Here is a 13,822-nt window from a genome sequence, read left to right on the forward strand (position 1 = left end):
TTGAGGAAGATGGATTAAAGACAACATCAAAACTGTGGCTGAACAGGACCTGCCAAGGAATGAATATAGACAGGAGTTCTATGACAGGTTTTACCTGAAGCATAATGCAGACAGACTGATGGGAGCAAATCAGTGGCAGCGGTTTCCAGACTCAGAGTAGTTAGAGGCAGGGTTCATCCAGTTCAAATTCAATCCTATTTTCCCATCAGTAGTAAGAACCACAATTATTTACAATTAGAACCACATCCTTTTCTATTCATTTATACTTACATACCCAATTAATGCCATGATGTTTTCAAGTATTCTTCTAAGTGAGTTATTGTATGAAATATGTTAATATGAAAGTTTGTAATTTTTAAAATGTGAGAACAATGAAATTTATGTGCTTAAGCTCTGGGGCTTGCATATGTTAATCATGTGCCTATTCTTGTTGTTCTGTAATTATAGAAGAATAAATAATGATGAACTTATTTTCCTCCTGGATTCAAGAGCTTGTTAGGGATATTCAGAGAATTTTGTATGTTTGAGTCTATTATAAATTTGAGACTATCTAACTGTGACCTTATTTCTGTTTGTTAGCTTTTAAACATTTATCTCTTGTTCATTTTCTCTTTTCCTACAGCAGTTACTTCAAACTTGGCTCGCTATTTATATATACAATTCCATTCCCGTTTCTATACTTTCTCAGAAGAGAAAGCCATTACTGCCATTTTATTAGTAGAACTACCTTAATTGTTAGGAGTTGGGCATCAGATAAATTCAATTTTTTTGACATGCTAAAATTAAGAAGCTGTGGAATTCCCAGATGTAGGACATCATTATATAATTCAATATTTAAAGGTCTGGAGTTTAGAAAATGATCCTGGCTTCTGAATTGAAAATTACTTGTATCGTTGTCTACCTACATGCTTACTTACCTACTGAAGATATTTTATATATAGAATGATGTGTAATTCTAGAATTTTGGACTGTTATCTGTATTTAAAAGCTAAATGGTGGGAGAGACCAAGGAAAGGAGATTAAAGAGCAGGAATAAAAGGAGAACTAGTGAAGAGAGGGGTATTATGAAAGTCAGGGAAGAAGAAAGACTTATAAAACAGAAGGAGCCATCAACAGTGCCACATGCTACAAAGAAACTAGGGTAGATTTTTAGAGTCCATTGTATTTGGCTAAAGAGGATCTTTGGATATCTTGATGAGAGCTATTTTAATTGTATAATATGTATGAAAACCAAATCCAATGAATGGGGAAATTAATTAGGAATAAAATTGTGGGGTACCAGGTGTAGACTTCTCTTTCCAGGAGTTTGACTTAATAGGAAGCAGAATATAGAGTACTGGTTCGATCATGTCAGATTGATAAGTTTTTTTTTGTTTGTTTGTTTCATTAAAAAAAATTATTTCTGTGATTTTTTTTTAAATTCAAGTATAGATAATACATTGTGCTGCAATAGTTTCAGGTGAACACAATTACTCAGTAGTTTCATACATTTCTCATTGCTCATCAAGATAAATGTTCTATTAATCCCCTTTATCTATTTTCCTCATCATCCTTTCACCCCCTTCTCCGAAAACAGCTAGTTCATTCTCTGTGTTTAAGAGTCTGTTTTTTCAAATAACCCAGTCAGTAACTGGGCAGAAGACATGAACAGACACTTCTCTAAAGAAGACACACTAATAGCTAACAGACACATGAAAAAATGTTCACATCACTAGCCATCAGAGAAATACAAATCAAAACCTCAATAAGATACCACCTTACACCAGTTAGTGGCGAAAAATAAAAAGATAGGAAAAAAACAAGTGTTGGTGAGGATGTGGAGAAAGGGGAACCCTCTTACACTGTTGGTGGGAATGCAAGCTGGTACAGACACTCTGGAAAACAGTATGGAGGTTCCTCAAGACATTAAAAATAGAGCTACCCAACAGCCCAGCAATTGCACTATTATTTACCTGAAAGATACAGATGTAGTGAAAACAAGGGGCACACAATGTCCACAGTAGCCAAACTATGGAAGGAGCTGAGATGTGAGATGCTCTTCAATAGATGAATGGATAAAGATGATGTGGTTCTTATATACAATGGGATATTACTCAGCCATCAGTGAGGATGAATACCTGTTATTTGCATTGACATGGGTAGAACTGAAGAGAATTATGCTAAGTGGAATAAGTCAAGCAGAGAAAGACAATTATTGTATAGTTTCACTCCTATGTGGAACATAAGGAATAGCACAGAGGACCACAGGGGAAGGAGGAGGGAAGACTGAACAGGAAAAAATCAGCGAGGGAGACAACTATGAGAGATTCCAGACTCCTGGAACCAAACTAAGGGTTGCAGAAAGGGGAGTAGGTTGGGCGAATGAGATAACTGAGTGATGAGTATTAAGGAGGGCACGTGTGGTGATGAGCACTGGGTGTTATATGCAGCTGATGCATCGTTAAACAGTACACCAAAAACTAATGATGTACTATATGTTGGCTAATTGAACATAATTAAAAAAAAAGCTGGGGAAAAAAGTCTTTTTTTTGGTCTCTTTTTTTCTTTGTTCTGTTTCTTAAATTCCACATATGAGTGAAATCATGCAGTATTTGTGTTTCTGTGACTGACTTATTTCACTTAGCATTATACCCTGTAGATCCACCCATGTTGTTGCAAACAGCAAGATTTCATTCTTTTTTTAATGGCTGAATAATATTCCATTGTGTGTGCACATGTGCGCATGTGTGTTACATCTTTATTTATCTGTGAATGACATTTGGGTTGCTTCTGTATCTTGGCAATTGTAAATAATGCTGCAATAAACATAGGGGTCCATGTATCCCTTTGAATTAGTGTTTTCACTAAAAAAAAAAAGTTGTGGAATTATTGGGTAATATGATAATTCTAGTTGTAATTTTTGAGGAACCTCCATACCATTTCTCACAGTGGTGCACCAATTTGCATTCCCTCCAATAGTGAATGAATGTTTCTTTTCTTCCACATCTTCACCAACACCTTGTAATTTCTTGTGTGTGTGTGTGTGTTTTGTTTGTTTGTTTTTTTTAGCCATTCTGACAAGTATAAAGTATCTCATTGTGGTTTTAATTTGCATTTCCCTGCTGATTAATGATGTTGAGCATTTTTTTCATGGTCTGTTGGCCATTTTTTATGGATTATTGGTTTTTGATGTTGAGTTGTCTAAGTTCTTCATATATTTTGGATATTAATTCCTTATTGGATATCTCATTTGCAAATATATTCTACCACTAGGTAGGTTGCCTTTTAGTTTTGTCGATGGTTTCCTTCACTGTACAAAAGCTTTTTATTTCGGTGTAGGCCCAATGGTTTAATTTTGCTTTTTGTTTTCCTTGCCAAAGTAGATATATTTGGAAAAATTGTTTTTATGGCTGATGTCAAAGAAATTACTGCTTATATTTTCTTTAGGAATTTTATGGTTTCAGATCTCATACTTAGGTCTTTAATCCATTTTGAGTTTATTTTTGTCTATGGTATAAGAAAGTGGTCCAGTTTCATTCTTTTGCATGTAGCTGTGCTGTTTTCCCAATACCATTAAAGAGAATCTTCCTGTTGCATGTTTCTGCCTCGTTTTTCATTGATTAATTGACCATGAAAGTGTGGGCTTCTTGCTGGACTCTCTATTCTATTCTGTTGATCTGTGTGCCTATTTCTGTGCCAGTATGTACTGTTATGATTATATTAGCTTTGTAGTATATCTTGAAATCTGGGATCATGATACCTCTAGCTTTGTTCTTTTTCAGATTGCTTTGACTATTAGGGTCTTTTGTGGTTCCATACAAGTTTTAGGATTATTTGATTTAGTTATGTGAAAAATGCTTTTGGTATTTTGATAGGGATTGCATGAAAACTGCAGATTGCTTTGGGTAATATAAACATTTTAACAATACTGATTCCTCCAATTCATGAACATGAACTATCTTTCTGTTTGTATCCTCTTCAATTTGTTTCATTAAGAAAAAATTATTACTGTGATTTATTATTTTTTTAAGATTTTATTTATTTGTCAGAGAGAGAGAAAGAGAGAGCGCATGAGCACAGGCAGACAGAGTGTCAGGCAGAGGCAGAGGGAGAAACAGGCTCCCTGCTGAGTGAGGAGCCCAATGTGGGACTTGATCCCAGGACACTGGGATCATGACCTGAGCCGAGGGCAGCCGCTTAACCAACTGAACCATCCAGGCATCCTGTAATTTTTTTTTTTTTAAAGATGTAAATAGTAGAGAAGAATGATCCAGTAGGAAAAGAGAGGTTCAGTACAAGGAAGAGAATATATAATTGATGTATGAAACCCTTGATGGATATGGAAGGAAATTACAAAGATAGGCTAATTTGTCTAGGGAAGATCCCCTTTCCTCAGAGACTAGACAGGAGGACAGACTATTCATTGGTTAAGTTTCAAAATGGTACATTAAGGAAATTTAAGGGATGTCCTGCATAAGAGCTTCAATTTCATTTTTTAAGGAGCTATGTTACACACTAGAAGTGAGAGAAAAGATGGTGGGTCTGAGGCAGGCCATTTTGGAAGGGCCACTGTGTGGATTGGGAAGAGGCATGCAGTAGAATTTCTGCACCAAGGGCTTGCCTCTGCATGCCATCACATCAACTGATACTCCTGTTTGGTTTTCCTTGGAGGACTCAGGAACCTGATATAGGAAACAGGAAATGTGTTAATTCCCCCAGAGCTGGTAGTTTTACCATTTAATTTCAGCTTTAAAAAGGAGTTTGAAATGCGAACAAGGGAGTGGTTAAAGTGAAAATTAAAGAAGTTAGGTCAAAAAAACTTGGATTTAAAGCCAGCAAAAGAAATGTCAGGGCATGGTCATCTTCCTGACAATGAAGAGCAGATGCATGAGAAGAAAAGGAGTGAGGGAACTGGGCAGATGGGGAGATAAAGCCAAAGGCCTGAGGAATGGGGAAAAGGGATGAGAGGAGGAGTAGTGGGGAGAAGGGAGTACTGGGACTCTTGTTTCATAGATGGCCCTTCTGAACAGAACCACTAAGATAGGACTGTGAGAGTAGGTGACAGACAGACAAAGAGTTAGGCTCATCTGAGAATCTGGCCACTTAGCAAAGAGTTGAAAACATGGGCTCTCCAGCCAGACAATCTGGGTCTAAATCCCATTTGCTCACATATTAGGTATGTGATCTTGGGCAGGTTCCAAGAGTTGGTTACGGATCACTAAAATTAAGATAGTAATAGTGGGACCAAGTGTGGTCATTCTTATAAAGTATTTGCTTAATCCTTTGTGTAACTCAAGTGCTCAGTAAACTTTAGTAGTAATAATAATTATTATTGCTAGCTCCTTCTCATTTAGATCTCAGCTAATATGTCATCTCCCAAGAGAAACCCTCCCCAGCCACACTGTAGAATTTAGTCCCCTTCAGGTAACTGTCCCTCATTTTAGCATCTAGCATCATTTGCAGTTGTAATCTAGCTGATAGTGTGAGTATCTCCCCAGTTTATATTATTTAGTTTTTTGGTATCAAAGCCAGGTCTTATTAACCATTTTGTAAGCTATGTGCTTAACATGTAGGAAGGGTACCCACTCTCCGAAGTGTTTGTTAGAAAAAAAAAATATTAGCATCTCTCTGCTGATGGAGAAATCATGCGAATACAGCGGGTTAGTAAAGTTGATTTCTTTTTTTTTTTTTTTTTTTAAAGATTTTTATTTATTTATTTGACAGAGAGAGATCACAAGTAGGCAGAAAGGCAGGCAGAGAGAGAGAGAGAGGAGGAAGCAGACTCCCTGCCGAGCAGAGAGCCTGATGCGGGACTCGATCCCAGGACCCTGAGATCATGACCTGAGCCGAAGGCAGCGGCTTAACCCACTGAGCCACCCAGGCGCCCAGTAAAGTTGATTTCTATCTTAGTGATAAAACTTTTAGATAAGGGCAAAAGGGCAAACCACTACCACTATGGCTTTCTGATTTCATTTTAGAATTTTCCGCACAAACAAGTGCACAGTTCTCAATTTACTATTTTGTTTGGGTAGATAAAGGAGTGACTCATCTCTTCCATGCTGCATTGAATTTAGCAAACTGAGCAAATGCAAACCTGTTGCTCTGAAAATGAAACTTGTTTTCAAGGCATTATTTTTATTGTATTTTTTGCCATGATGTCAAACAATGACTTTAACCATGAAAGAAATTGTATTTCACTTATTTGAGCCATGGTGCGGGGATAATGGAATCTGGAACCGGACGTTCTGCTGTGAGAATCAGGGGAAGTTGGTAAATGTTTCCAGCCTGCATTTGTAGGAGCCTTACAGCAATGTAGATGATATTTATTGTTTGTCCAGCTCCGGTATCATCTTAGTCCCCTGAACATGGCCTTTTCATGTTACCTTTGTCACCTGAGCATTGGAAAGTAAGGCTCAGGAGGGGCAGCACACGGGGTACATTATTTCTTAATTTGTCACTCCCTTCCAAAGCTCTATAATAGTGGCTTAATGTTAATGATTACAATATTCTTTTATTTGTTTAAAATGTTATATAAAAGTGTCCTCTCATTTTTAAGTTAAAAATAGATCCTTACTAGGTCTTTTCAAATTGAAAATATGTATGAAGCATGATGAGTTAGTGCAATTTCCAAATGTATTGTTGACCCATTCTGGGAAGCTGGATTTTAAGAGTTCAGGTTTGCTTTTCTTAATTATTATGTAGTTCAAATAAATTTGTTTGTTTAAAAATCTATCCTACCCTGATTTTTGTAAGCTTGAGCTACGTTTAGCAAATTTATAACATTAGATTTAGCTGGAATTAATGTGCCTATAAACACTTTATTGAGAGTCTTTTAAATGAACTTTAAATATTATCTATATTGATCTTTCTATCATCAATGTGCATATTTTATTAGGTATTTTTATTCTATTGTAACAAAATTTATGTGTTGCCAGAAAGTGAAATATTACATATGACTGCTGTGATAATCTGACAGTTTTTAAAACTGACATTTTTTTCAGTTGGACCAAGTGCTAGATTCTTACTAAAGTGATGCACGTTGTTTTTCTCATCAAAAGTCCTTCTATGGGGTGCCGGGATGGCTCAGTGGGTTAAAGCCTCTGCCTTCTGCTCAGGTCATGATCTCAGGGTCCTGAGATTGAGCCCTGCATCAGGCTCTCTGCTCAGCAGGGAGCCTTCTTCCCCCCCTCCTCTCTCTCTACCTGCCTCTCTGCCTACTTGTGATCTCTATCTGTCAAATAAATAAATAAAATCTTAAAAAAAAAAAAAGTCCTTCTACTTTGGTGACTGTCAACTAGAAAATATGTGTTTTCCCTATTTGGATAATGAAGTAGTCTAAAAAAGAGGAACTATTTCTTTTTTTTTTTTTTTTTGCTTTTATAATTTTTTTATTTTTTATAAACATATATTTTTATCCCCAGGGGTACAGGTCTGTGAATCACCAGGTTTACACACTTCACAGCACTCACCAAATCACATGCCCTCCCCAATGTCCATAATCCCAACCCCTTCTCCCAAACCCCCTCCCCTCGGCAACCCTCAGTTTGTTTTGTGAGATTAAGAGTCACTTATGGTTTGTCTCCCTCCCAATCCCATCTTGTTTCATTTATTCTTCTTCTACCCACTTAAGCCTCCAAGAGAGGAACTATTTCTATAACGAATTATTCCCAACTTAGGTGCCCATAAAATACATAGAGAGGGACTCATGTCTTCTAGACTGACTACTAATGAAATTTGGTACAGGTGGTTCCCATTTCAGTCATTCTCAGACATTAGAGATTCTTGTTTGATGCTATGTTAGACATCCAGTTTTGACAAGAACATGTTCCTAATATTTGTCATGCTTTATTCCCAGAATTTAACACATCAATTGGAGCACAAAGAAAAGGAGCAGCTACAGATGTTGGATCAGCTTAAGGAGATCCAGAATCACTTTGAAACTTGTGAGGCTAAACACAAGCGTGCTGACCTTCAGATATCAGAGCTGACCCACCATGCGGAGGATGCGACCAAGCAGGCGGAGCAGTACCTCCTCGAGTTCCAGCAGTCAGAGGCCCTGAGGCAGGAGGCAGAGAAGAGGAGAGAAGAGCTGAAACTGAAAGCTCAGGAGTCCATCAGGCAGTGGAAGCTTAAGCACAAGAAGTTAGAGCGAGCGCTGGAGAAACAGTCTGAAACTCTTGATCAACTGACAGACAAGAATAATCAGGTATAAAATCCAAATTCCTAAAGAATGGTTTTTGCTGTGGCCGACCATTCATTCATCCATCCTTTGAACAAACACTTGAGTGCTGTACTGTGCATGTACCTATCATGATGTCCTTGATAGAAGAGTCTTTATGTCTTGGCTTTTTCAAGGTAAAAAGTAATTTAATTTTTTAAGTTTTTAAAGTCTTCTCCACAGTTGAACATTCTGTGAGTTTTTAGAGTTGGCCCTTAGAAAGAGATCCCTCTATTGTGCTTAGTGAAATAAGTCAATCGGAGAAAGACAACTATCATCTGATCTCCCTGATATGAGAAAGTGGAGATGCAACGTGAGGGGGTTTGGGGGTAGGAAGGGAGGGAGACAAACCATAAGAGACTCTTAACCTCACAAAACAACCTGAGGCTTGCCGGGGAGGGGAGCGGGGTAGGGAGAGGGGGGTGGGATTATGGATATTGGGGAGGGTATGGGCTATGTATGGTGAGTGCTGTGAAGTGTGTAAACCTGGCAATTCACAGACCTGTACCCCTGGGGCTAATACTACATTATATGTTTATTTAAAAAAAAAAAAAACAAAAAAGAGGTCCCGTCCCCTCCCTCAGTTTGGCTTTTAGTTCCCGAAGCTGAAATTATTCTTTGATTTTCAAATGGAAAAAAAAAAATCACAAAGTCTTCCATAATATCACCTGACTTTTCCCCCAGTGCATGTATTTTAAAATCTAATTTTTTAGTAAATTTCAACTTAAGTATTGGTTGGAAAGGAACATTTAAATATGTAGTAGTTACTACGGGACCATTTTCTGGCAGCAACTATAATCACTTTCGTTAAATGAATGACGTTCATAATCTCACTGCCTGAGCAGTATTATCAGGTCACAAGCCTCTTTAAGACTCTGCTTTTGTGCCTTTTTGATTGCAACAAAAAGCATTTCACTGAACCGTGTATGCATTTCACATCGTCTTTCCCGTGTTATCATCAGTTACTTTAAATGAATTTTGTGCTCCTGTGTTGATTCTCAACTATATCTTTGGGTTGAATTAAGCCTAGATGTTTGTAAGATAATAAACAGCAAAGTCAGGGTTGATTTTTATCCATGTATAGTCTTGGTTTATCATTTCTGCTTTGTCATTTGTCACTTGTCCAGAATTCTGAACATTCCAAAAGAATAATCATTTGGATAAGTTGACTTTCTTTCAAAGGAAAGCACAATGTAAGGCCATTATGTTTATAAAATCAGTTGTCAGCACTTAGGAGTGACAGATGCTTATTTCAGATGAGCTGTCCCAGAAAAGATGCTTTACCATTTAGATATGAATTTCGTGGACATCTAGAGGCTGGGGGAAGTGATCACCTTGCACTCATTGTGGAGTGCTTTTTTCAGTTTAACCCATCTGACACATACTGGGTGACTAGTTGCCCTGAGGTAAAGCAGCTCTAAAGCTTTCAGACTTGAAGCTGAACTGATCTGATCCCAGGAAATTGCTCTACCTTGATTATCCTGTTGTCAGTCTGGTCTGGCAACTGGTTCAATGAGCATGACGGTAGGGGAGGTAGCTAGAAAGAAGGTGGGTACGAGGGACTGACTGATTGAAAACTGGGGATTTTACTTAATTAGAGGAAATGTAGAAGGGTTCATGTCATCAGACAGTATCCTAATCCATGGTGCAGAGTTTTCTAGATGGAGTTTTTTTAGATACTCAAAATTGTTAAACAATTATTTCCCAGAATGCTCTTGATATAATTATTTTTATCACTTAGCATTGCTAATGATAAGCAAAGAAGTAGTTTTAAAGTGATTGCCACAGTTAGGATAGTATCACAATTATCACAGCAGGCATTGTAATTTCCACTTTAAAAGCCTTAAAAATGAATGCCGCGTGTTGGAGTTAGAGCAGCGGTTAATCAAGGAAGAAAGGGTAACAGCTATTTCATTGCACATGTAAGCGTCCAGTAAATCCATGATATGGAAGTACGTTGTAAATAATTTCGGAAAAAAGCATCTTTATGTTTATGTCTTACTGAGTAATACCTCTAAGGAGTATTTAATTTTTAATAAAATCACAAAACCGCCCTAAGGCATTTAGGAATACAGCGTATGGTTTTTTTGTTTTGTTTTTGTTTTTTGTTTTTTGTTTTTTTGAGCTAATTATTTTCAAAAAGTTACTCGAGGGTATATTTGGAAGTATATATTAAAATAAAAATAATACTAAATTCCAAATAAAACACATTGTTTTACAGAGTAAATTGTTTAATAAGTAACCTTGTTAAGACATTTTCTATGCTCAAACAATACAGTTTTTGTGTTTCCCTACTACCATTTCTCTTTTTTCCAGTGTAATTTATTTTCTGCTTTAAGATTTGCCACTTAAAAATGTAGTAGAAGGCTAAAGGGTTGTATTCTCTTAAAAATTGCTCTAATTTACTTTTTTCCTGTTTTTTACATTTTTGGAAATTTGGTAGGATATACTTCCTGAATATTTCCAAATACATAGATGTATATTTTAATATGGATAATAGGAATGCTTCTTAGGTTGCTTGTTTTTCTTGCTGAGTTGGCAGAAGAATTGGTTTGCCCTGTATTGAGCATTTTGCTTGATAATATTTGACTTCAAGAATCTTAAATTGACATCTTTTCCTTTTTTGTATTGCCTTCATACTGAGGAAAAAAGGAGTGTATGTAATATATACTGTCTTTTAACAGCTGAATTTTTTAATTTTAAAGTTGAAAAGAAGGATCAGTGCTAAATACATTTTAAATGTATATATGGTTCTACCATAGGCAATTTTAGAAAGGCTAAGGTATGGATATATTAGAATAACCCAGAATCCATCTGCATATACCTTCATATGCAGAAAAATAACTTTTCTTCCTTTTTAAAGATTTTGTCTACCTTTTAGTTCATTAGGAAACAAAATTCTGTGTGTATTTTGTGGTCAGGCTTTGAAAAGTTCGTTTCTATTCTTATGATGGTTTTAGACAATATCTTTCTTCTGGCTTCAACAGCCATTTTCAATCGTTCCTTCGTAATCTTCTCTTAGAGCTTTTCTTCTTTGGAAGCTGGGTTTGTGTGGTTAGGACATTCTCTTCTCATTGTTCCTGACTGCTACATATTTTTCCATTATGCCTCCATATTTCTCAAGGATTTTTGCACCTGGCTTCCCCTCACCCTGTTTCATTACATGTAATTCTTATCATCATCTTTAGTGATTACAAAGTTCATCTCAGCAATCTTAAACTTCAGCATCCTTAAACTTCACTAATTTCCCATTTTACAGTGACCTCCAAGTCACTCAGCAGCTAATTTCTGTGACTAAAAATTGTCCTCATCTGTAATTTCTCCATGTCCAAATCTTTACTTCCAAAATTTTAGTCTCTGATCTTACACATTTCTTTTATTTCCTTTTCCTTTTTTAATGATTACCGTATGATTTTGATCTTTCTACATTCCTCCAGTTGACCAGTCATTTCCTGCAATCTGTTTTTTCCTGTCAAATTGAACTTCATGAAGAGCTTCTCTGACGACCTGCTCACCAGCATCTTTGATTTCTTTCTTCTACTTCACAGATCTTAACTTACCTTCAATCTGGAATCAACCCAGCTCTTCTGCTCCTGAATATACAGGCAATACTTACTAGAAACATCAGTTGGCTTCCATAGTGGTCTTGATTATCCCCATCTACTCCCTCCCTCATTCATTCAATCCATTCCATTCCATTCAAAAATTAATGTAGGCCAGTTACCAAGCATATAACCCTCTTTTGAGCCATGGAAAATGAGTTATGAAGTCTGTTGGGGGGAGCTTCTGGTAAACATTTACTCACCCCTGAAGAAGACACATAAGAGAGATTTTTTCCCTTCTCTGGTTTTGTTCTATTCGGCTGTGATGCCTGCAGTAGCCGAAGTTGGCCGTCTTACTGTGGTCCTGAGAACGAAGTCTCACACACCAGAAGGTATTGCCGAGAGAAGTGCAGAGAGGCAGACGTAGAGCTTTGACACCATGTCTGGAACAGTTCTGCCTGGAATGATATTAAATTACCTTGTAGTTTAAGTCAGCTGGAATTGGAGTTTTCTCTTACTCTCAGCAGAAGATATTCAAGCTGACAGGACACATCAGTTCTCGGAGTAAGGAGCTTTAAGTAAAAGAGCCTAAAATGTAGGATTGACTAAATGGAGAACTGAAGTAGAGACAGGAGCATCATACTTTTTTAAAGGGGAAGTTGGCAAACTGTGCTACTGGAAGTAGTTGTTAGTTGAGCCATCAGAAATCGTACTTTCGGGCAGTGATGCTGTGCCTCAGAGTGGGGTATTAAGTGACTTTTGGGAAAACTTTAGGATGTTGGCATGTGTTGTGATCTTACTATAGACTTCAGAACAGATCTACAAGAGAAAGACAAATATAGGTTGAAGCCTGCCTGTCTAAAAGTGGAGAAAAAGAAATAGTAAAAGCAGAGAGCAAGATTTTTGGGGGGGTAGAGAGACTGAAAATCTGCAGTCTGTAATCCAAATATACATAGTCTGATAATTTGGAGGTTTTCAGTGATGGATTAGCCAAATGACCTGTCCTTGCTGAAGTTAGTCCAAGCAAGAGAGGGAACTAGGAAACTTAGCTGAAGTAAAAATGAGGTGAAAAACAAGCCTGATTTCTCAGGCCTCTTTCAAGTGCTTCTACTTCAGCATTCCTGGCCAAGAGGGATCCAAGTCTATTGTTTTGAGTTCCTCAAGATAAAGCCTATTAAACTGAGGAATGTCCAGGATATTGAGGTGGCAGTTAAGACACTGTCATTTTCGGATTTGGAGACAATGTCTAGACAAAATCTTGGGCTGTGGCTACTAGCCAAGCAATTAACAAAAAGCAACTAGAACTTAGTTTTTAGTATCTTTATTGCCAAAGAATTTGCAAACTTGACTAATGTAGTCTGTGACTGTCCACTCTAAGGGTGCCACCTTTGTCATGAATTGATATGATACGTGGAATGCTGAAACCAAGGGCAAAATCTAGAGAACTGTAGAGTAGCAGTGCCTGAGTTTTTGAAGGACTCTTCTTGAAGTGCTCCATCTCTGGTGTTCATGTTATGTGAGAAAAATAAATATCGCTGTTTAAACCAACTTTAGGAAGATAATACAGTATTTTGCAATCACAGATGTTTTACCTGCTAGATCTCCATCTTGAAAATAAAATCTTTATCTTCTGGGCAGCAGGGAAGTCTCTTAACTCCTAGCCAGGGCCCATGTTATCTGTTCCAAACATTAAGCATAGTCTTGAAGCCACTTCTCTTGTTTTCACGCCCTGTTTGCATATTCCTTACAGCCAAGACTCGATTCTGCCAGTTTCTGTCTGGTATGGTAAGTGGACCTCCCAAAGATGACTCACCCTAATTCCTGGAGCCTGTGAACATGACGAGATATCACTCTCGTGGTTCTGTTATATGGCAGAGTTGACCTTAAGATAAGGAGATTATCCGGGTGGGCCTACTCTAATCACAGGAATTCGTAAAAGCATAGAAATTTTTCTGGCTGTTGAGAGAGGGGAAAGTTGAGGGATTTGAAACACAGGAAAGATTCATTGTGGTGTTTCTGGCTTCAGCGTCTGAGGGGTCCATGAGGCAAGGAGTGTGGGTGGCCTTAGAAGCTCAGAGCAATC

At 37.4% G+C, this 13,822-nt stretch overlaps 1 protein-coding gene across 12 annotated transcripts in view; it reads left to right on the forward strand.

Annotated features, from left to right (window-relative positions):
* Window positions 1-13,822, forward strand: part of CEP128 (centrosomal protein 128) — a 393,959-nt gene that overhangs the window by 110,551 nt on the left and 269,586 nt on the right. For all 12 annotated transcript variants that reach the window (XR_009355799.1, XM_059182638.1, XM_059182630.1 and 9 more), the window contains one exon: window positions 7,835-8,185. Coding sequence is in view for 11 of the 12 variants with exons in the window: in XM_059182638.1 (XP_059038621.1) it covers window positions 7,835-8,185 (351 nt within the window). In the remaining variant the exon portion in view is untranslated. The remainder of the gene's footprint in view (window positions 1-7,834; window positions 8,186-13,822) is intronic.

Source organism: Mustela lutreola, chromosome 7, assembly GCF_030435805.1.
Source record: "Mustela lutreola isolate mMusLut2 chromosome 7, mMusLut2.pri, whole genome shotgun sequence".
NCBI classification, from domain to species: Eukaryota; Metazoa; Chordata; class Mammalia; order Carnivora; family Mustelidae; genus Mustela; species Mustela lutreola.